This window comes from Pinus tabuliformis, chromosome 9 (genome assembly GCF_031772625.1).
Source record: "Pinus tabuliformis cultivar Carrire ecotype Pingquan chromosome 9, CPIR1, whole genome shotgun sequence".
Taxonomy (NCBI): Eukaryota; Viridiplantae; Streptophyta; class Pinopsida; order Pinales; family Pinaceae; genus Pinus; species Pinus tabuliformis.
In genome coordinates, this window is record NC_142307.1 from 72,908,095 (window position 1) to 72,935,023 (window position 26,929).

Genomic DNA, 26,929 nt, shown 5'->3' on the forward strand with positions numbered 1-26,929 from the left:
AGGACGGTAGGGACGCATGGGTTGGAGGAGCGAGGGTTAAGGGAAGTGGAGGCAGCTGAAGGAGAATGTGGGTGGGAAGATAAGTTGCGAGGGAGAAGGTTGCGGGAGACATGTAGGAGGGCCGAGAAGAAAAGAGGGAAAGGGAGTAGCGAGGAAGGAAAAAAATGAGACAGCGTGAGGCTGTGGGCAGGTTGAGAAGGGTTAGTGAGCAACAAGAGAGATGCAACAAACAAAAAAAATAAGGGCAATGTGAGGCTGCATGGAGGTAAGGCTTTAGGGGCAGGCTAAAAAAAATTTACAAAAATTTTGCCCAAACTCAGAAAAATTTCCTCCAAAAGCTCAGTTCAGAAGAATTTTCCAGGTCTTGATATTCTTCTTTTCACTGAATAATATTTTGAATTACGGCCCTGCAAACAAATTTGAGACCAAATCTTGCCCTCCAAGGCCTAGATCTGTCTCAAAATCCCAATGTTTCCTTGGCAAACTTCAGATCTATGGCATATGCCTCCGAAATTGCCCCCTACCCTTCGCGCTTAGCTCCTTGTGTCACCCTCCGCGCTGAGCTCCTTGCATTACCCTTCGTGCAGAGTTTACGATAACCCTTTCAGAGTTTCGGCCTTCCCTCCTTTGCCTCTCCTGGGGACTGGAAATCTTCTTCCCAGAATGCTGTTGCCCTCCTTTCCCACCTGCTACTCACGCTCTGGCTCTATCTTCTCTGCTAAGCTGCTGCTATTGAGAAAATCAAACTGCCTGGGCAATTGAGTATCTGCACTGGTGTATTCTTCATCACCACATCGACTTCCCTTATAATCCACTCTTGGAGCACCAACGACCAAGATTAGAACTTAATCAATGGCTAGGATAGTCTCTGGATCAATCCGAGTGAGTTTTTAGATGATTCTCACCTTATTTCAATTAATACTGATTAATTAACCATATTCCCTAAGTTTAGACTTAGGAAATATTTAGAAAAACGGTTAATAATTTAATTGAGACACTTCTATGCAAAATTTCTTGAAACGATTTCTGGATTTTGGAGATCTCCTGTCTTCTAGCCTCTCCACCAAATTTTGTGGCTGGAACACATCCGATGCTACAAAAGCTAACATTGCCTGCCCAATAGGCAAGATGAAAGACTCTCTAAGAAGGGCCAAGAGGGTCTTAGGGCTAGGTTTTGGGAATGAGACTCCTTAAGGAGGGACTTAGTCCTAAAAACCCTTATGAAGACTTGGTTTCCAAATGGTCTTTGAAGAATTACCTTCCAAAAGTTATGGGACCACATGGGACCAAGTAAACCCTAGGTTAGATCAAGGGGATAGGATTGAGCAACCAATGTACTTGACTTAATTAAGGAGGAGAAGGGGACCAAAGAAAGTTTTTTTAATGAAAGGTAATGCAGTGATCACAATGAGGTCACTAGCCAAGGGAAACCTAGGGCGACAAACTATCCTCGAGCTAGGGCTTGCAATATCTGGAGATCCCACCGTCGAATTTGCTTCAAATTTGGAAGGCCTCTAGAGAAAACACCAACGTAGATATAGACCAAAAATCAAAGTGTTTGGATGTCTAGATTGTGAGATAATTGATGCCCTAGGTGACCTATGTAGGCTAGGCCTAGAGAGAAAGAGAGAAAGGTGAGAAAAATATGTTTTTAGGTGATCACCTATGGAGGACTAATGCCTAATCCTTTGGGAGAAATGGAGTCAAGATGATTCCAATGCCTAGGATGGTTTCATCCGGTCAAGGAGGCCAATAGAACAATTTCGCATGTCAATTAGGGCGGGAGAAAAACTGCTTCAAGGTATTTATACTTCAATGTGGCAATATGTGATGACTTGTCAAGATAAATTTCAATGAAATATCTCTAGGAACATTCACTTATTCAAACATGGCCCATAACATGATGCAACACTAACAAAAGACAAATTAATACCTTTTTAAGCAAGAAAAACAATAAAATTTCAGCCTAGTATAGCGAAAATCCCAACATCATTTATGTGACATAGAAAAGAATGAAAAAGTAGCATTAAAAGAGCACTTACATGTGAGAACAAGTATATCCAATCATCATCATATGCCAATATAGAAGGTCCAAGACAAAAATGAAGATATCCAAACATCAAAATTCATCCATCCATCCAATTTTGTCCTCCAAAGAGAATAGCGAAAATCTCACAAGAGAGTGTGATCGATCCAAGTGATAATGAGAGAATGAATCAATTCATCATCTATTTATACAATGTCTAATGATTTCGATTTAGTTTTTTTCACCTAATTAGCCCCTAGAATAAAATAATGTGCAAAATAACAAGTACTTTTGGTGAGAATCCCACCAAAGTGGCTCAATAAGAAAGGAGTAAGCCTCTCAAGAGGGTCGAATGATCAATAACATGTGTTGTTGGGCCTTAGAGGAGGCCTAATGAAGTCCATAGGTGCCATAATGTGAAATAGGACTCCAAAAATAGTGGACAAGGGGTTGGCCCCTTGTTCTCCAAATAATAAACCTGTGGTGCTCCCAAATGGATGTGGGGGCACACAAATGTCCTCATGGGTCTCCAAACAGATTGAAGATGCTTGTAGACCATTTGCAATCGCTGGGATGATGATATAAGTGATGCCATATCATCATATAGATCTTGGACCATCTGCCAAGTGTATAATGCAACTGTGAAGTCGGTTGGGCATGGTGAACCATGTGCATCTTCCTTTTCCAATAGGTTGTTGATTTGGGGTAGCATCGAATGTGCTTTAAGCCTCAAATTTTGCAAGGAGGCTTGGGCACAGGTATTCCAAAGAACCCATAAAGCGTTTTGGGAAATTCCACTTAGAAGTGATTTTATTAAAATAATTAATATTTTTAACGAGGTTCCTAAGTCTAAACTTAGGAAAATTAAAATATTAATGGTTATTAATCTAATCAGGGATGAAACTTCTAGAAAAAGCCATGGATCAAGTCAAAATGATCCGAGCCTTTGATTATGTTTTAATCTAGGCTGTTGGTTGTCCAATAGGAAGATATAAGAAGGGGCTTGAGGGTCATTTGGAAAACACACAGAGAGAGATCAAGAAATTGCTTTTATGAAGTGAGAAGTTCTCAGGGGGAAAAATCGATTGAGGAGATCTCTTGCAACAGAGGGGCAAGGATAGTTGGGTTGGAGGATCTTCTCTGGAACCCCGAATACTCAGCAGAGAGGCAGAGATACACCAGTGGAGGCAGCACAGACCCAGGGAGGACTGATGCTGGGCCAGGAGGGCCCACATAGTGCTTGACGTAGTGCCAGAAGGGCCAGCGCAAAGGAAGATCTGTCCTCCTACAGAAATCCGAAACTTGTTGGGGAGCAGTTGGATCAGCCAGGAAGGTTGACGTCAGAGCTCCAGGAGGCAGTGAGACCCAGCGCAGAGCTGACGCAAAGCCTCAGAGAGCTCCACGTAGGCCCACACAGTTACTGTGAAGGGGCAGCGCAGTTGTAGCCGGGGATAATCAGTTTAGTTGCTAGATCAAAGGGATTTGCCAGGTGAAGTGAGATAATCTCACTGAGTTTTCTGCCAGTGTCTTTTTCTCTATAATTGGATTGCTAGAAAGGCATCCAGAGTTGTATTCTAATAAACCCTCAAAGCTTCTGCACCGGTTTTCCCGCATTGCGTTTTTTCGGGGACTATTTGTCCAAAAATAATTGTGTCCTATGTGTTGTATTTTTCCTTCTTGCTCAGTATTTTGTTTCCGCATATATGTAAATTAAGTGAAGGCTGCAGATGTATTTGCCTCGATATTTCCCGTAGAAGACAGTAAATAACTTGCATGATTTAAACAAGTAGGAGAAGTAACATCAGTTTGCTGCAGTAGGGATTCCGGCTTAGGAATTTTCACATAGGTGAACCACGAGCAATCTTCGAATGACTCTGGGGATCCATGGAATGTTGTCTACTGCTGTGGAGGCCCATTACTCTCTACACACACCCTACATGTGCCAATGTAGCCTTTTGGAAGGTTAGGAGACCATCTGTAATCCTGCATAAGATCCAATGCGTCCCCTTGCCCTCTAGTACACCAAGTCATTGAAGAAATCAAGTAAAAGAGTTTACAAACCATGGAAAACTGACACTTCATAATGGCATGCCCTTCCATAGTGGGCTTTGGCATGTGCAAATGTCTCCCAGCTCAAAGGGAGGTTAACCAAGCACCCTATTAGGCGGTTTCCACTTCTAAAGTGGGTGGTATGTCCCTGGTACATCCTTCAAATGGTGGTGGCATGTGATAAAGTGATGGAATGGAGTAGGGAATAAAGGGGAAAACTTGGGTCACATGCCATGGTACAAGGGTAGCTAATGAAAGGGAAGCCCATACTTGGGTAAATGATGTGTAGGAGGGAGCAAATCATGGTACATGAGTTACCCCGACCTTTGTTTTTCCACCCTTGTTCATATGCCTTTTTCCTTTTATTATTTTTTCTTCATAACTGCCCAGGGCTCCAGGGGATGGGAGCATGATGTGTAATACGTAGGAGTGAATACCCCCTTAAGGTGGGGTGGTTCATCACCCACTAGGGGTTGGGACAATCATGGGTTCTTTAATGATAGAGGGGGCTCATCTAGGGCCCATAAGAACCAGGGTGATGGCCATGGATAAGGGGTAGAGCTCATGTTTGGCTTTTGCCCACGTGCTAAATTTGTTTGTCCCGACCATCTTTTGCATTTTGTGGTACAATTTCCTATTGAATGTGGCCAATTATGCTTTTACTTTTCTTTTTAGTTGCATCAACCTTCAGAGCATCGTTCTAGGCCCGACCCAAGGTGTCGACAAAGGGGAGGGGGTGGCTGACCCTTTGTGGACCTAGTGGAGGAATGTGGACCTAGGTAGTAGGAGTGATGAATGCGTTTATAATGAGCGGAAGGGGGGTGATCTATGTGGATTGGGGAGTGGGACCACACAACCAAGATTGGGGTTTCCCATGTAGTACCATCCCTAAAGCCCAAAGGCCAGTGAAAGAGATCCCACAGGACTAGGGTCCAAGGTTAACATCCAAAAGAGACCTAGGGGACAAGAGCACAGACCTAGTCCACTCTTTCCTCCAAATCACCACATCAATCCATGCCTAAGAGTTTCCATGATAAGTAAACTAAAATACTTAATTACCAAATGACGAGGCATACCTTTAGGTTTGGGAGGCCCACCTTCAAACATACTATGATGACAGATGGGTGAGGGACCACATGGCTGGCTAAGGAGGCGAAGAAACGACACAACGAGCTAGTTGGTGGCTGCAAGGGGTTGCCGACTGATGACCATTATGGAGAAAAGTGTTAAAATTGGCAACTAGGGCCAAACTCCATGTGGGTCATCTTATTTATGGCAGCTGATATTTTTCTTGGATCCCTCTCATCGAGAGGTGTAGGATTGATCTAAAGATCATCCGATTCTGATAAGTATTCATGGAGTTATGAATTTATTTGTGTTATAAAACATTCGTCAAGGTCGGCTAGCGACTAAACAACACCCACATGTGCTCAACGTTTTAGTATAAAAAGAGATGACTTGAGAGTCATTTCACACACTTCTCTCTTGATTTCTCTCCACTTGTCTTGAGTTTTAGTGTGAGAGAAATCTAGGAGGAAGAAGCCCTATACGTTGGAGGAAAGGAGGTTGCCTTACCCGCAACAATGAAGACAGGCCAGTGAAGCTATGGAAGGGATCTATGTTGACCTAAAGGAGCTCATGGAAGAAGTTTAACGCAACTATGGAGGAAGCCTTAAGAAGCCCTAGCCGCAGTCCTAAAGTAACCCTAACGCTGTCCTAAATTTGCCCTAACCGTAGGTATGTTCAAGCCCTAGACGCAGGTCTATTGAGGTCTCTTGGATGCAATAAAGGGCAGCGTATGATGGTACAAGAAGAGGCCAAGGCAGCGAGGAAGTTAAGGTTTGGTTTAAGGCTAATTGAGCTACTGTTATAGGGCCGAGGAGTTGAGCTTGGAGGCTGAGTTGAAGAAGGGTGATCACAAGTCTGTTTGGGGCAGCGAAAAGGTAAGGGAAGCCTGTTTTGAGTGGGTTGTAGGTGACAGCGTGGGACTGTGGTAGGCCGCAATGCTAACCACCTCAAAATAAGGACAACGTGGAAAGGTTGAGGGCTCAAACATGCCCAAAACAGCAGCGTGCTAGGGGAGGTGTCTCATGAAGGTGAGCCGCAGTCTTTGAGGGCTATTTGTGGATTGTGTTGAAGGTTTGAAAATCAGGTCTACAACAAGGGGGATAACCACTTGGTCCGGACCTTGAAAGCAGCTCCTTTTCCGTTTGGAATGGTGGCTCCGACTAGGGGTGATGGGACTAGTTTTCCAATCTGTTTATGATGGTGTGCTATCGGGATGATGCTTTTCTTTTTGGGTTTATGGGGTTTTAAACTATCCCCGGAGTAACCTTTTACTTATGTGATCTAAAATAATTTCTAACAACAATCGATAATAAAAATCATTCAATCACTACGAGAAAGGAATCTATTGAAAATGATTATTTTTTATAAGAAATTAGATGAAACAATTATGAAAAACATATCGCATAAGAGTTATTCATATACTCAGCATAAAAAGAATAGTTATTACCGTACAGAAGTGCAATAATGACAACTGAACATTTAGACTTTCATAAATCAATAATTGAAAATAATTTATCACTTGGCACATAAGTAAAAAGTATTAGGAGATAAAAATACCATTGGTAATAGGTTTTACTCATGAGCTTTAACAATATAGATTTATCTTCAAATAACTCAACATCCACTAAGAGCACAAAAGTGCATTTCAGTAGCAGACATCAAACTCATAAAAATAAATCTCGTTCCATTCATTTTATCAAAACCTCCTCAGTGGGGGGCAAACTGCTCATTCTGAAGAATTGTTTTTGATAAAACTCTGGATCTCTCTCCAATGCAATGAGAGGGGTTAAAATATTACTATGCGAAATCTAAAATTAAACATTACAAAAATAGATGAGGAGGTTTAAACGACCTGCCTCATTTTAAGCAAAAATGAACTAAAAATAAAACTAAACTGTATCTATGATAAATTATGCATCTGTTCTTTTAAGTTGCAAATATCCAGCATCGGCTTCAAGAGCGTCGGTTGGCCGACTTCAGCTTTTAATTGTCCTGCAAATACGGAATTGGCGAGCGCTGGCACTATCTTCTCGGTGGAGGTTATGAGACATTTCAGGGTCATCCATTGGCTATGTGGCTTTACTAGGTACTGCTAGTATGTGTCCCAGTTTTACTTGTTTAATTGACTCAGCCTTTTCCTCTGCTGTTTGTTTCCACTTTGTTTGAAGCTGCTGTGCCTTTGGGAGGAATCCTGGAGTGGTCTCTGATATCAAATTTGCCTTGTGCAGATTTTCATTGATGCACTCAATGACGTTGTTTGCTGCTGTCGCTGCTTCCTCCATCGCCTGCTCTGCTTCTTTAAGCTGGGAATCCCATTTTGCAAATAACATTTCTTTATGAGATTCATTGATTCTGGGCAATTCGCTCTTTTTCCTTCATCTGATTTCTGCCAGCTCAAAAAGTCAGAAACCTTCTTAAAAATTGAATCATAATCAAGTCGTAAGTCTACGACTTGATTTGTAATGTTATCGCTCTTTTCGCAATGGGAATTCCATTGCGAGATCTTTTGGCAGAGTGTTTCTTCCTGTTGCAAGAGTTGGGCATTAAGAGCGAGTGCTTCTGTGATAAATTCTTCAATCTTAGGATCATCCTTATGCAGTCCTATCATGGTCTGTAACTGTTCTTCTTTATTGGCCAGACTGCTTTGATAATCCAATTGCATTTGCTGGAAGTCCTGCTGGAGTTTTGTCAATTGTATCTCTGCTTCTTGACTGATGTTGGCCTACTGTAGTTGCTGTTCCAAAAATAGAATCCTATCCTCCTTTTCTTTTAATAGCATTTGAACTTCAGTTGCCTTATCAATTGTTGCAGAAGCATATGCCCCTGCGATCTGAGAGAGTCTAGTTAGGTTTTCCGATGGGTCTGTAGTTGGGTCTTTCCACAGAACATCCAGAGGTTCAGCCTCTGGAGAGAGCACGACATCTATTTTTCTTTTCTTCCTTTGCCTCCTGATGACAACCTTATGTTGCAGGCTATAAAATACATCCAGAGGAGGAATCTCCTCTATTTTCAGTATGATTTCAGATGATGGAGCAACAGGAATATGCTCTGTCTCTTGAGTATTGGTAGCCCCTTCCACCACCATTTCTGTGGCTGTCTCTCCTAGGTTTGTTAGTGGCTCTGCGCTCTGTTCCTCAGTGTTGATTAACTCATTAAAATTTTCCCATTCCTTTTCTAGATCCACTACAAGTGGCTTTGTTGGCTTTGGAAGGGAAGTGGGAGTTTCAGTTTGTTCTGGGGACAAAACCTGCTGATCAGGCTTCTCTGTAGATTGAGCTGTATCTTTAACTGACCCTTCACTTCTGTTGTTTTCACTTTTGGACTGATCATCGGACTTTTCAGCCAATTCTTTTTCGGAATTGGATTTAGACTTCTCTTCTTCTGAACTTCCACTTATGCTAATACTGGGAGTGGGCTCCCTTATTGGTTCAATACGCAATTTGTCCAATGGGACCTTTTTTAACCTCTGTTCTCTATAATTGTTAAACTTTTGAAGTTTTTCTTGATCAAACTGAATTTGTGCCATATGTAAGACCTCTCTGAAAGTGTGCTTCTACAGAAAGACATCGTCAAAGGAATCTTCTTCATTGGTAAACACTTTTATTTTAACCGCTGTGGTAAAATTCTTTACAACACTAAAGGGATCGTACTGTCTTCCCGGGAACTTTGGTAGTTGTAAACATAGCATATTATCAACCTCTTTAAAAGCATGACCTAAATCAAATAATGCAAAAGCCCCGTAGACTACAGGGAATTGAGGCCAAATGGCCTTCTTAGAATCCTTGAGTACTTTGCTCATTCCCCCAACACCACAGGTCTGGTAAGCTATTTCTCTGGCCATTAGTTTGTCGGGGACATACAAAGGAAGCACGTGGGGGGAAGTAATGCTACCAAATACCCTGATGTATGTGAATAATTCCTCCCCGAACCACCTTCCCACAGGGAGAATGTCAACTTCAGCTTCTGGGGAGAATCTTGGGGTGTCTTTGTTGTAGAGCATTCTATGGATAGGGAGCATCACTCCATGACAAATCTTGTAGAAATGTGGGATGAAATTGGATTCCCACAGTTCTTTGTGATAAACTTGAATAGGAAGAGGGTTCTGTACTGTCCATTTCCACCCCATGATAGGAAAATCGGAGACAAAACAAATGGTGTCCATGACGTAGGCACTTAAAAAGAATGGAGGGTAAACCCTCTGAGCAAAACTTCTTTTAGTTCGATATCCTAAAATAGCAGAGGCTAAATTATTTGATAAAATCTAGGCCCAATCCATTATGGTGGCATTGGTGGCCGCATCCAATAAAGGCAACCATTTTGACGAAAACTTGTTGATATCTGGCTTCCCAAATAGTCTACATAACATTGCAGTGGCAAAACAATAAGGAGAATAGAGAGAGCCAGTGGCATACATACCGTTTTTATCCTTCTTTAGTGGTTCCTCCTTGGCAGACCAGCTTTTTGTGCACTCCGCCAAATCTTCGTTGTCCTTGGCGAATTTTTCTACAAATTGCTTGTTGTAGGAAGCCTGAGGTTCTGGCAAGTGATACATGCGTCTCAAATTGCTTGGGGTAAATGACCCCATGACTAGTTGACTGGCCGTCTTGAACTCTCTATCAGATATATCTGCATGATCTATGACCCATTTAACCATATCAGTGTAGGGAAGTATCTTCGGCCTCGCCGCAATATGATGTAGAAACGAGCATGCAAGCTCAGTTAGGGATGCTTCGGAGGAGCCGCGTCCATCTGCTGTAACTGTAACCTTCATAATCCTCGGGTTTTCCTCTTCTAACAATTTATACATGGCTTCCCAGGTAGATATCCCTGCTTCTCTAGTACAAGTGGTGTCTGTGAATAACAGAGTCATTTCTGACTTTTCAGATGCAGGAGCCTTGCCTTTCTTTCCCATTACGCTCTGTGTGCTGCTCTGCGTACTGCTCCTGAAAATTGCAAGCAGAGAACAAAGATACGATAAGGATGATAGTGAATAACGAACAAAAATAAGGTGACGGGAAAGCTTTTAATTCTTTAAATCATATCAAAGATATCACCTTGCGTGAGATGGTCCTTTTACCCTGATCCGAATCGTTTTTAATAAATAACCACTAATGGACCGTTAAGCTAAAATTTAATGCTCATAACTTTGCATCGAATGATGGAAAGTACTGTCATAGAACTCTGAGCCCTTAGATTTGCGATAAAGCGATTTTGTGATTTGCTTCGCAATATCGCAGATCGCGATATCGCAAAACCTATTATCATTAACAACCATTGTTTCGTTGGGCGGCTGTGATATGTGATTTGCGAGAAGCTTATCGCATTTCGCAATATTTGGGCGTTTTACATTAAGTGGCGCTGCGGAATTTGAAATCTGCGATATGCGATGAGGTTGTAAGGCTTTGTGATCTCGCATTCTCGCGGATCGCATTTTCAAGGAGTTCTTTGTGTAAGAGATGTCCGCCATGACCTTTTTGCGATGCGATACTATTGTTTGAAAAGCGGGTTTTGTGAAAGGTTTACCTAATATTTAAGACTTTCCGCTTTCAAAGCTTTTCTTGGGTTTTACGACCATATAGCGCTTAGGTATGGAAAAGGTAAATTTACACGTTTTAGCAAGTTTCACTTTGATATCTTGTTTTATTTTAAACAAAAAGCATTATTAAGTGCTAAGTTTTGATTTTTTGGAAGGGTCCCCATTTATTAATGTTATTGCTAACACTAATAAAAAGGGGGGTTGTTGATGGTCACAACAGATTGTTAGAGGAGTTTAGGGCTGACCTAGTGCCCTAACCAGAACAACCACGAACAACAATATACAAACATATTTGGAGCAACATTTGTATGGTGTGTTGGCAGCTAGATACATGGGACAACAAGGTCACTTGGTGGAGAAAGCAATAGGATAGCAATCAATGACATGGTGCAACAAGGCTACAATGGGACAACAACAATAGCATAGTGCTGCAAACTCATTAGGACAGCAACAAGGTACAGCATGCCAAATGGGACAGCTAGGCAATGGTGCTTGTTGGAGCATAGCAAATGGGACAACAGTATGCCAAACATGGAATGGAAATGTCACTAACAGTGGGACAACTGTATGCCACATGGGACAACAATGGCTAGCATGGTGCAGCTATGGCACATGGGACAACTGTGGCAGCATGGTGCAACAATGACACATGGGACAGCAGTGGCAGCATAAGGTGCAACAGTATGATGTGTGCAGCATGGTCATGAGGTCCAGCATAGTGATGATGGGTGTAGCATGGTGCAGCACGGTGAGGTGCAGCATGATGACGAGGTGCAACACAATGATAGGTGAAGGAGTCACCTTGGAGAATCAGTTGAAGCAACATGTCTTCAATTGAGTTTAGCTATCACATGTATCATCTTCTTAGAGATGATCTATGCTCTTATTTAGATAAGTCAAAGTGTTGACATCTGTTGCAAATGTACTCTCTCTCTCTCTCTCTTTCTACTGAACTATTGAAGAACATATCAGAAGAATTGATCAAGGGTTTCCCCACATTGGGGTTTGTCCCTGGCTAGCGCCACATCTTGTGTCCTCTTGTCTTGGCTTGTCTTTTGTGATCTATGTTTATGTTCTATCTACAATTTACTTTAATGTTGATGTGATTGCTAATCTGGAAAAGATATTGAGCTAAATGTGAAATTTGAAATAAATTGCTCTAAGCATAGAACATACCTAAAATTAACATGGTATCGGAGCTCAGGTGAAGACAAAGCCTAAGCAAGAGTGAAGAGCAATCACCAAAGACAGTTGGGAAAGGACAAAAGGATCAATGGATTCCTCATCCCTCTTCAAATTCACTGAGGGTGAAATCGAAGCAGAGAATATTATCAGAATGGTGCAGCGGAAGCTTTTGATGGCCTACCTAAAGATCACTTCAATGGGAAGTCCAGATCTAAGGGTGGAAGGAAAGGCAAATGCCTTGTTTGTAATAAGTTCAACCATTATGCAAAGGAGTGTCTGAATGGTAGGGACACATCACTTGATGATGATAACAATCATTCCAGGGACATCTTCAATGATCAGAGGAATGACAGGTAATGCAGGTCATCAAGGAAACGACCGACTCTTCAAGAAAGCAAGGAACCCCAGGTATGAAGAATCAAATGTTGTTTCTGATAAGATTAAGAAGTGCTATCTTGTATTGGCCCTCTCCTTCAGACTCTTTGGGAATCTGGCTTATTGATTGTAGACTTGTAGTGCTTCAAGGCACTTCATCGGATAGAAGGGTGCTCTCTCTAATTTGGTAGAGATGGAAACAATTGTGGGATTATACTTGGAGTCGATGCCACCTATCTCGGAAAGGGTGTAGGGAATGTTACCTCTCAATTGGATAAGGGTAACTCGATCCATCTCTTTTATGTACCTGATTGCAAGAAGAACCTGGTGTCCATTTCGACAATGGAAGTCAGAGGTTTCAGGGTGGCATTCATCGATGGAAAGGTACGTGTTTGAAAATAGAATTTTCAAAGATGCTTTTACTCATAGGTTCAGGGTTGGCAATTTGTATCAAGTTGTAGGATGGTCCATTGGGGACCATGTCAGTTGACACATCTTATCTATAGCACCAGAGGTCTGCTTAGTGGGGCCCTACCCGATGTGAGTCAGATAGTGTCAGGGATGCCTGAATTCAAGAAGAGCATGAAGGTACATGTCCGAGATGTACCAAAAGAAAATCCTACAAGGGGACCATTCCCCTCATGTAGTAGGTCCATAGGTTTGGAACAAACTCGAGGGGTTTAAGATTCATGATTGAGAATCTCATGTATGTAGGTGGAAGAAACCCCTTTATGGCTTGAGGCAAAACACCCTGGGCTTAGTTTGAGAGGATTGATAGCTGTCTGATGACGTTGAGATTCACTAGGAGTGAAGCCGATCCAAACCATTGCTTGAAGGTTGTGGATGATAGACCTCTCATACTGGCACCTTATGAGGACGACCTCTTTCTGATAGGTGCAGACCCTCTCATTTGCAGAAGTAAGAGGGAGTTGGATTCTGGATTTGGAATGGTGAACTGCAAGCCCGTGACTACCTCGATGGAGCTTAACTTTCATAAGTTATGTGGTAGTGATGTTGGACTAGATTTGGGAAATGCCTCTAAGTTTCATAAACTCATTCGCTTTGATGTTCTTGGTACTTCCGTCCGGATATATGTTTTGCAATTAGCATGTTGGGCTCATATTTGGTTGAGCCTCACTGGATTAGTGCCGGGAATCTTCTGAGATATCTTCGGGGCACAATCTCTCATGGATTGAGATACACTATCGGAAATGTGAAGCTGCATGATTTCGAATGCTAATAGCGCAGGCAATGTGGAGGATCTCAAGAGAACTTTTGAGTGCTGATTCTCCTTGGGTTTTGCTCGATATCCTGGATGAGCAGGAAGCAGAAGACTGTTGCTTTGAGCACCGCTGAGACCAAATATATAGCTACGAGTGTGACCTCGTGTGAAGCTGCTTGGTTGCGGAAGCTCTTCAGTGAACTCTTTGTACACATGATGGATACCACCATGATCTTCTGTGTCAACCAGGGGGGGATTCAATTGTTGAGGAATCCTGTATTCTATGATTTCTCCAGCATATAGACATCAGATACTACCTTATCTGGGATATGGTACGTCGATGAGTGAGGAGGATCCATCGCATTGAGATTGATGTACAGGTCACAGAAATTCTGTCAAAGCCCAGGGAAGGGTCCAATTTGTGACTTTCCCGAACGACTTGGAGTCATTAAAAGACCCTCTTATGAGGGTCCTACATGATGCATACATTGAGCTCTGAGAGCTCCGGGGGGGCCTTGGGGTACTTCTTAGAGCAATAAGCGACCATAGGGCGACTCACCCTCCCCTAATGGTGCGCTGTGTACAGGGTGAATGATTCAACCTTCCCCTGTGATACCCTGTGGCAACTTAAGGACATGATGAGTGGTTCTCCTGTCGAGGCATCCTACCCATGCAGTCTGGGACTCATGGGAAGTATCTCTCATCTGGCCAATGAGCAGGGAATGAGGTTAGGGACCATAGTAGTACTATCGATGGACGCATCGTTGTATCTACCGTACTCCCTATGCTAGGAAGACTTGCATTGATCTGGGATCAGTGTGAGTGGTTTGAAACACTCTCTTTTGATATTGATCTGGGATCAGTATGAGTGGTTTGAGACACTCTCTTTTGATATTGATCTGGGATCAATGAAACTGACTTCGGGTCAGTAAAAGTGATATGGCTCACTCCCTTGGAACTGATCTAGGATCAGTAAGAGTGGTATGACACACTCTCTTCATATGGAACTGACTTCGGGTCAGTAGAGAATGGTATGAAACATTCTCGATCAATTCTTCTTCTTCATGGTTCAGCAGAGCAGAGCAGAGCTCAGCAGAGCAAAGCAGAGCGAGCAGAGCAGAGCAGAGCTCAATAGAGCAAAGCAGATTAGTGCAGGGCACTGATGGCAGAGATAGTACAGTCGAGCAGATGGATCAGCGGATGGAGTTCTCCCTAGTTGAGAGGGAGCGTTAAAATTGGAAACTAGGGCCAAACTCCATGTGGGTCATCTTATTTATGGTAGCTGATATTTTTCTTGGATCCCTCTCATCGAGAGGTGTAGGATTGATCTAAAGATCATCCGATTCCAATAAGTATTCATGGAGTTATGAATTTATTTGTGTTATAAGACAATTCGTCAAGGTCAACCAGCAACTAAACAACACCCACATGTGCTCAACGTTTTAGTATAAAAAGAGATGACTTGAGAGTCATTTCACACACACTTCTCTCTTGATTTCTCTCCACTTGTCTTGGGTTTTAGTGTGAGAGAAATCTAGGAGGAAGAAGCCCTAGACGTTGGAGGAAAGGAGGCTGCCCTAGCCGCAGCAAAGAAGACAGGCCAGTGAAGCTATGGAAGGGATCTACGTTGACCTAAAGGAGCTCATGGAAGAAGTTTAACGCAGCTATGGAGGAGGCCTTAACAAGCCCTAGCCGCAGTCCTAAAGCAGCCCTAACACTGTCCTAAATCTGCCCTAACCGCAGGTCTGTTCAAGCCCTAGACGCAGGTCTATTGAGGTGTCTTGGGTGCAAGAAAGGGCAGCGTATGATGCTACAAGAAGAGGCCAAGGCAGCGAGGGAGTTAAGGTTTGGTTCAAGGCTAATCGAGCTACTGTTAGAGGGCCGAGGAGCTGAGCTTGGAGGCCGAGTTGAAGAAGGGTGATCACAGGTCTGTTTGGGGCAGCGAAAAGGTAAGGGAAGCCTGTTTTGAGTGGGCTATAGGTGACAACGTGGGACTGTGGTAGGCCGCAGTCCTAACCACCTCAAAATAGGAACAACGTGGAAAGGTTGAGGGCTCAAACATGCCTAAAACAGCAACGTGCTAGGGGAGATGTCTCATGAAGGTGAGCCGCAGTCTTTGAGGGCTATTTGTGGATTGTTAGAGGAGTTTAGGGCTGCCCTAGTGCCCTAACCAGAACAACCATGAATAACAATATACAAACATATTTTGAGCAACATTTGTATGGTGTGTTGGCCGCTGGATACATGGGACAACAAGTTCACTTGTTGGAGAAAGCAATAGGACAACAATCAATGACATGGTGTAGCAAGGCTACAATGGGACAACAACAATAGCATAGTGCTGCAAACTCATTAGGACAGCAGCAAGGTACAACATGCCAAATGGGACAGCTAGGCAATGGTGCTTGTTGGAGCATAGCAAATGGGACAACAATATGCCAAACATGGAATGGCAATGTCACTAACAGTGGGACAGCTGTATGCCACATGGGACAGCAGTGGCTAGCATGGTGCAGCTATGGCACATGGGACAGTTGTGGCAGCATGGTGCAACAATGACACATGGGACGGTAGTGGCAGCATAAGATGCAACAGTATGATGTGTGCAGCATGGTCATGAGGTCCAGCATAGTGATTATGGGTGCAGCATGGTGTAGCACGGTGAGGTGCATCATGATGACGAGGTGCAGCATGGTGAGGTGCAACATGATGACGAGGTGCAACACAATGATAGGTGAAGGAGTCACCTTGGAGAATCAGTTGAAGCAGCATGTCTTCAACTGAGTTCAGCTATCACATGTTTCATCTTCTTAGAGATGATCTATGCTCTTATTTAGATAAGTCAAAGTGTTGACATCTGTTGCAAATGTACTATCTCTCTCTTTCTCTCTGCTGAACTATTGAAGAACATATCAGAAGAATTGATCAAGGGTTTCCCCACATTGGGGTTTGTCCCTGGCTAGCGCCACATCTTGTGTCCTCTTGTCTTAGCTTGTTTTTTGCGATCTATGTTTATGTTCTATCTGCAATTTACTTTAATGCTAATGTGATTGCTAATCTGGAAAAGATATTGAGCTAACTGTGAAAATTGAAATAAATTGCTCTAAGCATAGAACATACCTAAAATTAACAAAAAGTTTCTCCTAGGGATGTCACCCACAAAATGGCGGGTAACAAGTGGGATATTCAGTGGCATGCTGTTCTTGTTTTTCCATTTTACTGCGGATTTATTTATTTATTTTTGTTGTTGCTGTCCCATTTTACCTTCATAGTGATAAAACATACTTATGCCTTTTCTTATCGGCATTCCATAGAATAGTGTAACATGACCCTATTAACCTTTATAATCACTGGAAACAAAGTCAGCTAGTGGCTCTAGGTATCACTCTCTAACCAAAAACTAACCTTTTCTAGGTGCTGATTACGTGACCTAGTTTTTTAATGCACTATCGACAAAAATAATGCTATTGATTTGGGGTCAGCCCTGTTACATTATGGAGCTGAATGGAGGGTTAGCTGTTTTGAATTACACTGCTCTGGAGGTTTGTTGTGAATGGTTTCCTCACATTTATGCTACATGCTTGGGATATATTCACTGTGATTTTCCTTCTTTCTGACAGCATTATGGGAAGAGTTGTAGTATTCTGCTGCTACATTTTAGATGCATATGCTAAAAGTTTCCTTTGCATGTTACAGTCTCTATAAGGGTTTATTAGATTATTGATGTACCTTTCTCCACAGTAATGTTTTACGCTTGCAATTTGTTTTCTCAAAATTAATTTATTGCCAATATTTAAATTTTCCTTGTAGGTGCTTCAAGTGGTGTTGGAAGTGAGACGGCTCGTGTTCTTGCATTGCGTGGTGCCCATGTCGTCATGGCAGTCAGAAATGTGAATGCTGGCAATTCTGTCAAAGAAGCTATCATTAAGGAAATTGGCACTGCTCAAGTGGATGTTCTAGAGCTAGATCTGAGTTCTATGGCATCTGTTCGGGATTTCCCTTCGAAATTCAAATCGTTGAATCTTCCTTTGAACATTTTAATGTATAACATCTTCCATACTCCTAAAATACACTAATCCATACTGTTATTAGGTTTCCTTTACTAAATCATGAACACCATCCTTTGAATTTGCTTTTCTTCTGTAAAGTGACATATTACCTTGCCTATTTGATAATCTATATTTAAGGGAGGGTGAAAAATCACAGCTTATGATTTATGTTCCAAGATCCCACATTGAAGGAAATTATGACTTCACTTTATTTGCTTTGAAAGAAATAATGCAGGAATTATGGCATGTCCCTTTCAGCTTTCTCAAGATGGCATAGAACTACAGTTTGCTACAAACCACATTGGTAAGTCATATGGTTCTTATTTTACAAAATTGCACTGGTCTTTGGTAATCAATACATCATGGTAAGCTGTTATAAACCTAAAAGTTTATGATTGATAATATCCATACAGGAAAAGAATATGTATATATTAAAATATGGATTGATGATTACATAAATGAGGTTGTATGCCATTTATATGCCTGTGGTGACCCTTCACATACAATTTTTCTTTGAGTTGTACCTTTTAAAAATTACATATGATTTACATTATACCCTAAGTTCTATGTTCCTATATCTATATAATGCTATTTTATATTCATGATGATCAGATTGCTATCTACTTATTTTGAACCATAGTTTGCCACAATCCATATTGGTGAGTTATATGGTTTCTTCAAAAAATTATACCTGTATTTGATAATCAGTACATCCTGGCAAGCTCCACAAGTTGATGATTTCCAGTTTTCTTACTGCTGGAAAGTAAAAAATATGTGGCCTTCTTAGAGTGTAGAATAGGATTTCAAATTTTGACACGTTTCCGGTAATTATTCTGTCCTAGATGGATTCTTCTGCGAAATCTGTTATGTTCACTTGATTTTTAGCCTGCCTTATGTCCATTGGGAATAAAGTTTTCATTGTAGTTCTCATATAAAATAGATAAATGCATGACGTGTTTATGCTTTGATAGAATTATGGATTTATTAGCATTGGCTTATGATGACCAATGCTTGCTATGAAATATCAGGTAAATAAAATTCCTTTAAGGAATGAACTTGAAAAATTTATATATGGAACCGTAAAGGATGCTTGTGGAAGGGAAAAATGTCGTTATTGAAGTTGAACAGCACTTTGCATTATATTATGTGTTTATTATATATCTAATGCAAAGCATAGTGCCTTTTTTTATTTGTTATGAGATAAATTACTTGTACAGGCATATAGAAAGAATACTTTCTCTTTTGTAAACTTTGATTTTCTGTTGTTCAATTTGTATTTAAAAATCTTATGGCATGAAATGGAACCGATCAAGTTTTGTTAGGTTTTTAATGTTCATGCTAAATTATTTATTTAATTCCCATTTTCTAAAAAGGTCATATCATTGAACAACACACGACTTCCATTGAAGTATGCATCATCCCACAACTTTTGCAGGGCATTTTCTTCTGACAAATCTTTTGCTGGAAGATTTGAAGAAGACAGCTCAGAAAACAGGCATTGAAGGTAGAATTATTAATGTGTCATCGGAAGCACATAGGATAACTTATTCAAGTGGTATCCGGTTTGATCAAATAAATGAAAACACGGGGTAAGCAATTTCTTAGACAAAATGCACTAGCAAAGCACCTATTAATTGATATCGAGTTTCTATTTATTTGTTTCATTTGTTTTGCACATCGTGTTTGTCTGCACTCAAAGGAATCACATGCTTATATAAAGGACCATAAAGTGCATATGTGCCTTGATTTACAATGCAAAAATGATGAATGGAACACAGTCTTTCTGATCTTGCTTGTGTGCTGTTGCATTTCATTTTATGAAATGATTCCGTGAAACTTATGGGAATGTTGAAGAAGTGGGATATAAATTGAATTAGAATTTGATGCAGCTGGACAAAGGCATAATGTCATCGAATTCTAATGCTTATTGTCTGTCCTTTCGGTTTCAATTGAAGGTACTATGCGTTCCTGGCATATGGGCAGTCAAAACTTGCTAATATTTTGCATGCTAATGAGCTTACAAGGAGGCTTCAGGTAGTGTTTTTCCTTACTATAATGCAAATATGCCTGATTTTAAGGTTGAAAATGATGCATAGCTGCTTTATATGCCTTTTATTGGTCCAGTGTTTTAGAATACACTAAAATGTTCTCAAATGTACTTGGTTTATAATTCATTTGTTTTACCCTCTAAACGTGCATTTCAGAAATATCCAAGTCTAGCAACAAAATGCACGTGTAGGTGAACTTAGAAGTGCAACCCACTGTCACCTCAGTGGCTACTTCCCCCTCTTTAGGCAGTTTCTCCTCTGGTACAAGGAGGAATTGCTGAATATGATTGCTAAATCTGTTCTTTAAAACCCTTGTGAGAGTTTCCAGATTTAGTAAAACAAAGATTTAAAATCTGTTATGAATATTAATGGTGATTTCAACTAGACAACTGCATTGACCAATATGCATGGAGTCAAAGGACGCATGAATTGATTGGAAAGCATCAACACTAAGCTAGAACTTAGTTATAACAGATCTGAAACATTCATTTTCAGCCAAGTATTAATGATCATAAATGCGCTTAACATGTTATTTTTTGTTTATGGTAGTAGCGAATATGTGTTCTAGTCTCCATGTTGTCTAAGAGGCTAAGGAACATGAGATCTCCAAAACCTAGAAAATTTTTCATGAGAAAAGACTTGGAGACACCTTAATTAAATTAATTAGTCAATAATTAAATATTTTTTAAGTCTAACTTAGGAAATTTGGTTAATTAAATCGAATTAATTGAGGGGGTTCAATTTTGCTCTAGAGACTTCTGGAAAAGTTAATTGATGGAGTCAAGATGATCTTAGCCATCGATTGAGATGTGATTGTGGCCGTTGAGACTCCAACGAGAGATTATAACAACAGGTTGCAGGGTTTGGAGAAGACATCAATTTATCGAGTATCATTTTAGCAGTTCGACTACCCAATTGCAGTGATTCAACAAGGGTGCAGTTGAAGCTAAGGAAGCATTAGTAGTAGGGGTTCAATGGACATTTGGGAGAGGATTCTGAAGGAGATTTCCCTAGTATTTTTCTAGTGTCAGGGTGACAGGAAAGGTAGGCCGAATTTATTTGCAGAGGAGGCCAATATAGCTAGTGCAAGTAGCTAGTTTCCCAGTGCAAGTTGCCAGAGGAGACCACGTTTCAGTTACGGAAGGCTGGATCTATTTCCCGGAGGTAGAGCAAGTGGGTCTAGGAGGTAGAGGGAGGCATGATGACTAGCTGGGAAGGGTTCCCAGTGGCTGTACAAATTTTTGGAAGCAACAATGCGCATTTCCCAGAGGCAGTGCGAATATCTTGGGAGAGTGCGAGTTGCTTGGAGAGGGCTAGATCGAGTAGGAGAGGGAGACAATTAGTCTCAAGTAAATTTTTCCAAAGAAGATCAATATTTGCCAGAGGTTTGCCAGTGAAAGGCGACTAGTTGTAAAAAATTTAAATTGTTGAATAATATTAAAGCCCTCATTTGTTTCATTGTTTTTTCCTTTAGTTTTTTTCTAGGGACATTTGTCCAAAAATAGTGGTGTCATATTTTTATGTGCGTGTGCATTATTTTCTCATTTCTATATTTTATCTTCCGCAACATATTTTATTTGTGAAGATTGCAATAGTGATTTAATCATTATTTGCCGAATTAATAATTCAGTAGACAAATAATCTCTAGTAGATAGAAGATTAAATTCTAGTTATTTCAGTCGTGGAAATTTCATGTGGTATCAGATCAAATCGGATCAGAGAGGCTCTAGAGTAAGGGTTGTGCAGTTCAGAGGGAGATTTGAAGCATAATAAACCAGATTTGCGCAGGCCAAGCCAAGTAGTTGGAATTAAAAGGTAGAAGTTTGATTTCCAGTCCAAGGAGGTGATCCGGAGGAAAGAGCTAATTGTCTCAGTTGTAGCAGCAAGTAGTGAGGTTGTCGGAAAGGGTTTCCGAAGGCAAATCAAATTTCGCAAAGCGGATCTAGTGCTGAGGGTTTGCAGCAAAAGGGTTTTGCTGCAACAGATCAACCTAGGACAAGGAAGATATGTAAGATTCCGAACTAGGAAAATACAGTAAATAACAGATGCATGAACAAAGCTATAGCAAATTAAATTCTAGACACAAATTTCTGTCAGTAAACATAAAAATTGGAATCAAATATCAAAGCCATTGTATTAATTTGGAAATATGAGTACATCAATGGTAGAAATGGAAACTGGGCTTGCTACTGCAAGCTAATGGCAACAAAACCTAGGTGAGATTACAAGCCTCAAGAAACTGGAAGTCCTCCACCAAGACTGCACCCTACGATGGAAGAATTTATGTTGCTAGTTGATAAGAGACAAGTGTTTCAACCCTCTAGAGTGCTCAAAAAATTTGGCCAAATTAGCTGGAGCCTCCCCACACAAAACCCATAAAAACCTGAAAAGGGTTTGGGCTGAATCCAACGTGCCACAGCGAGCCCAAGAAATGTGTGTGGCTGTGGGAAGAATTCTTCTCTAGAATGCCCAAATCAACCCTTGGAAAAATCCACTCCAGCTCTTGCAAATCACTCCCCCAAATCTCATTATTTCTCCTTAGCCCAAACTCCCCAAAATCTCCCTATCAAAATGACTGTGCAGTAGTTGCCCAGTGAACCCTTGCATAGGCCCAAGAAATAACAACTTAGCCCTCCAAAGAAATGCACCTTCAACTTTGCAAATTGCCAAGGGAAGTCTGCGCTTCTTGTGAATAAATTCCCCGCAAAATCTCTGGCCAAGAGACTCCTTTTTGCTTGCACTACGCATCCTTGCAAATTGCCTTTCGTGCCCTTGGAGAAACACGCCTCTGCTAATGGAAATCCTGCAATTTAGCTCCTCAAATACCTGGAACGATCTCCATATTTCTCTCCTAGGGTGACACTCGAAGTTCACCGAAGGAAGAGTTGGAATTTCCAACTATAAATCCCTTGTGCTAAGTAGCACTGGTTGAATTGGTTGAACAACTTAAGAAAACTTTAGTTTAGATATCAAATTGTCAAAAAGTCCTAAAATGAGCCCCCCCCCTCAATTTATAGTTGCTGCTCCCTTCTCTCCTTGTGGGATCCACTAGTTCGAATTCCCTTTTTTCCCTTGTTCACCTCAAGTGCGAATTTCACTAAGGGGTTTGAATTCCCCTTTTGGGTGGCCCCCACAACCCACCATCAATTTAATTTTATGTTTCTTTAATGTGTGCAACCCTCTTCTTTCCACAAATTAAGGTGGGACCTCCCTAACCCACTTTTCCCAAGTCCTGCATACCAAAATGTCAAAAATGCAAAAAGGGAAATATTTAACAGAATTTATTTAGTGGGGACGTCACAGTCCTCCTCATCCAAAGCTTGCTTGTCCTCAAGCAACTGTAATGTTGGATGTTGTAGAACTTGTTCACCTACTCAAGTGGCATACTCTTTCGACAAATCTTTCCATCTGACCAAGAATTCCCAGATGTATCTGTTTCTGAGCTTTCTCTTCCTTACCTCCAAAATAGCCTCTGGAACCAAAACCAAATGCGACTCATCATCCAAGGGTGGTAGTTTTGTGGCAACTGTAGCCTGCTATCCCAAGGCCTTCTTCAGGCAAGACACGTGGAACACGTTGTGGACTTTTCTCCTTGGCAGAAGCTCCAACTCATAAGCTACCTCTCCTACCCCCCTGATCACCCTGTATGGTCCATAAAAGTGGCGCTTGAGCTTTTTAGCCCCTTCTGCTTCAACGTGGTTTACCTGTATGACTGTAGACTCAAAAATTCCAAGTCCCTGGCCTCAAAGTGCATCTCTACTCTATGCTGGTTTGCATTCATCTTCTGTTGGTTTTGTAGAATCTGTAACTTATCCTTGAGAGCTCTAAGGATCTTTTAGCTCTCCTGTATCCAATCCTTGGCCCAAGGGCCCTACTGTCTCCAAAAACTATGTCAGCAAAATATAGGCATATGGTGCATGGTTTTGTAACAATACTCCCCAATATGAAGCCACTTCACCTATGCGTGTTGCTGTCTTCTCACGTAATTCCATAGATAACCCTCCAACCATTTGTTCACATTGTCCATTTGTGTTATGAATTAAAAATTCATAAATATGTATATATATATATGTTGCAGGAAATGTTGCCCCTAGGTCCGTTTTAGCCCGGAAACACGGAAATGTGTGCCGTACGACTTGGAAACGAGTTTCCGGCCTGGGAAAACGTGGCCAGGACGGCCGGAAACGAGTTTTTAGGCTGTATGACGGAGTTTCCACTTCATATTGCGATTTTTTTTGTTTTGTTTTTTTTTTTTTCAGTTCTAATTTTTTATTGGGCGAAAAAATATCTTGTGGATGCTTCTAGATGCCTCTCTCAAGTTATAAAAAGATTCTCGCCTCATTCCCTAATCACACAATTGAGCAATTCGTTTCTCTTGGAGACGAACGATTTTAGCAAAGGATAAAAGAGGAAGAGAGCAATGGCCTTTTGTTTTTATAGTTCTTGTAGCCTCATAGTCTTTATTGTACTTGCAACCTCATATATATAATAAAGGCTGATTTTGAGATTTGGATATATAATAAAGCTTGATTTTGGATATTCCGATATTGCTATTTTCATTATGTGATCATTCATGAGTAAAAGTGATGTAAATTTAATCATAATGTTTAAACTTTAAATGTAATAAATTATAATGTATCATGTATGCTTTATGATTGCACATAACATTTCTTAAATGTGCTAAATTCTAATATATATATATCGCTTTTCCTTGTTTCCAAAATTTGGGGGGTCATGTTTCGTACCCGTGCCCATTTCGGAAACTCATACCTATTTCCCCGTTTCGTGCAACTTATATATATATATATATATATTATATATATAGTATTCACATAATAAAATTAATTAAAAAAACATAAATAACTAAATTAATAAATTATTTAGTAGAATTAGTAATTACACTTATTTAAATCAAGAGACATCGGTCCCAAGGGACATGTCTCTCTATTCCAGCATGGCTAGTCAACTCCTATTAAAGGAGCACCGCCACTGGCATGTAAAGCATCATTTAATTAATAAAATATATTACATTTTGACTATGTCTCATGTCTAAGAAGAATACTGAAAGTACAGGTATACAGATAATTGTACCACCCCATTGGTATCAAAGCCTCACATCCTCGTTGTCTGCTGCGATCGAACTGTCGTCCTGCTATTCTTTTCCCTATCCTGTCATCTTCCTCCTCGTTCCACGCTGTTTCAACTCCCCATTGTCTATCCTCCGCGTCCACTCCCCATTGTCGATACTTGCTGTCACCACTAACGCATCCGCGACAGTCAACTCATCACTAGTGTAATCCCTGTCGGTCCACACTGTGACAACTCTCCGCTGTCTGTCAAGTGCCGTGGCACCGCTTTCGTTCTCCACTCACCGTTCATAGCCATTCATGGGTTCTTCACCACTTGGTTAACACAGAAGGTCAATGGCTATGTCACTCCACCGTGACGGTTCACATATACTCCCATATAATGTTACTCATTGCCTATAATACGACAAGTTGGGTTAGTAATATACTTAAATTAATTATATAAAAAAATGGGTCTACAAGGAAGAAAAAGAACAAAATGGGAAGTAATAGTAATGATGATAGTTCAAAAAAAAAATCAAGAACTCACCAGGCTGCGGAAACGCCTTGATGATGTCGAAAGGAAGCAAGGCGATTTTGGGAAGACTCAAAACGACATGGCACTGAATATCTGAGCCATAAAAGACATGGTGATCCAATCTAATAGAGGAGCCAATCCACCCTCAGCCACGCAAAGTCCCCGGACCCCAGATGGAAAATTCTCCAAACCCTGGATTTTTGAGGCATGAGCAGCCGAGAATACGACAACTACACTTTGAGGGAAGCTAGTATTATTCTAAGTCTTCCGAAAGGAACCATCTTAAAATAAAAAACGAGTTACCTAAGTATGAGAGTAAGGACCATAAAGGCGCCGTAGTGTGGGTAAATAAGATGGATGCCATTTTTTTAGCAAACCCACCACTCGGCGAGCAAGAAAGGGTCATGAATGCATCCAACTACCTAGAAGCAGAAGCGTATGATTGGTTTTTGTGGTGGTCTTCTAAATGTACAGGTTGCTTGTTCAATTGGCAAAACTTTAAAGACGCTTCGCTGAAAAGATTTCATGATGAGGAAAAGGATGATGTATATGAGAGATTCGTTCACCTCAAACAAAAAGGAATGGTGAGTGAATACACTCACGAATGGGAAGTGTTGGCGGTAAGGCAAAGAGGATTTTCAGATGAAGAACTATTAAAAATGTATCATTGTGGCCTTAAAGATTATATTCAGGAAGAATTAAAATTACATAAACCCAAAACCATTGAGGATGCCAGACACGCAGCTATAATTATCGAATGGAAATATAAACTCCATAAGGCACGATATGCCAGTAATGAGAAAACAAACAACTACTCGAAAGGGAAGCCAGGAAAACCATCGTTAGAGAACACTAGCAAGTATGTTTCACCACCAATGCGCAATGAAGGAAAACAACAATCTAGTGTTGAAAGAAAAAAAGGATGGCAAATGTTGGAAATGTAGACACAAGTATTACGCAGGACACAATGCACAATGCAAAAACTTTACAACTGCAAAGCAGAACAAGAAGAAGAATCTTTAGAAGACAACTCTGATGAAGAGAACAATGAAGAAAATGAAAACCCTAATCCAAAATCAGAAGAAGATATGCCACGAATTTCTTTGGGAACCATCACAGGGATAGCTCTGCCACAAGACATTAAAGCTTAAAGGTCACATCAAGAAGAAAAAAGTTATCGTTCTGATAGACTCAGGGAGTTCGCACAACTTCGTAGATGTCAATGTTGCAAAAAGACTGAACATTTTTGCTTACCCTATAGCAGATTTAAAAGTTATGGTAGCAGATGGGAAACGAATAGATGGAGTAGGCAAGTGCCATAAAGTTAAATTGCAACTAAGCGAATACGAAATGGAGTCTAGTTTTTATACAGTCCCCCTAGGAGGAGTAGACGTCATTTTAGGGATACAATGGTTACAAACACTAGGCATGTATTCAGCTAATCACCAAAAGCAATTCATTAAATTCAAATGGGATGGAAGGAAGTATAAGTTGTTTGGGTTCCAAGCTCCACCCACTCAAGTCATCTTTGCTCAACAGATGAAAAAACTTATTCGCAAGGGAGCCCCAGCATTTGTTGCACAATGTCAGCAATTGGAGTTATTATTGATAGAAGGGACTCACTAGCCATCAGAAATTTCATCCTTGATCCAAAAATACGAGAAAGTTTTTCAAGATCTGCCAATGAAATTACCCTTTGAAAAGCAAATTGAACGCGTCATTGAAGTTAAACCAGACTCGACATCAATAAACGTTAAACCATATCGT

General features: G+C 40.9%; 1 protein-coding gene across 1 annotated transcript in view; it reads left to right on the forward strand.

Moving 5' to 3' along the window:
* Positions 1-26,929, forward strand: part of LOC149147167 (short-chain dehydrogenase TIC 32, chloroplastic-like) — a 183,388-nt gene that overhangs the window by 10,493 nt on the left and 145,966 nt on the right. Inside the window, exons 2-5 of the mRNA XM_089439526.1 lie at positions 17,272-17,503; positions 17,735-17,814; positions 18,946-19,099; positions 19,466-19,544. Of these exons, the coding sequence (XP_089295652.1) occupies positions 17,272-17,503; positions 17,735-17,814; positions 18,946-19,099; positions 19,466-19,544 (545 nt within the window). The remainder of the gene's footprint in view (positions 1-17,271; positions 17,504-17,734; positions 17,815-18,945; positions 19,100-19,465; positions 19,545-26,929) is intronic.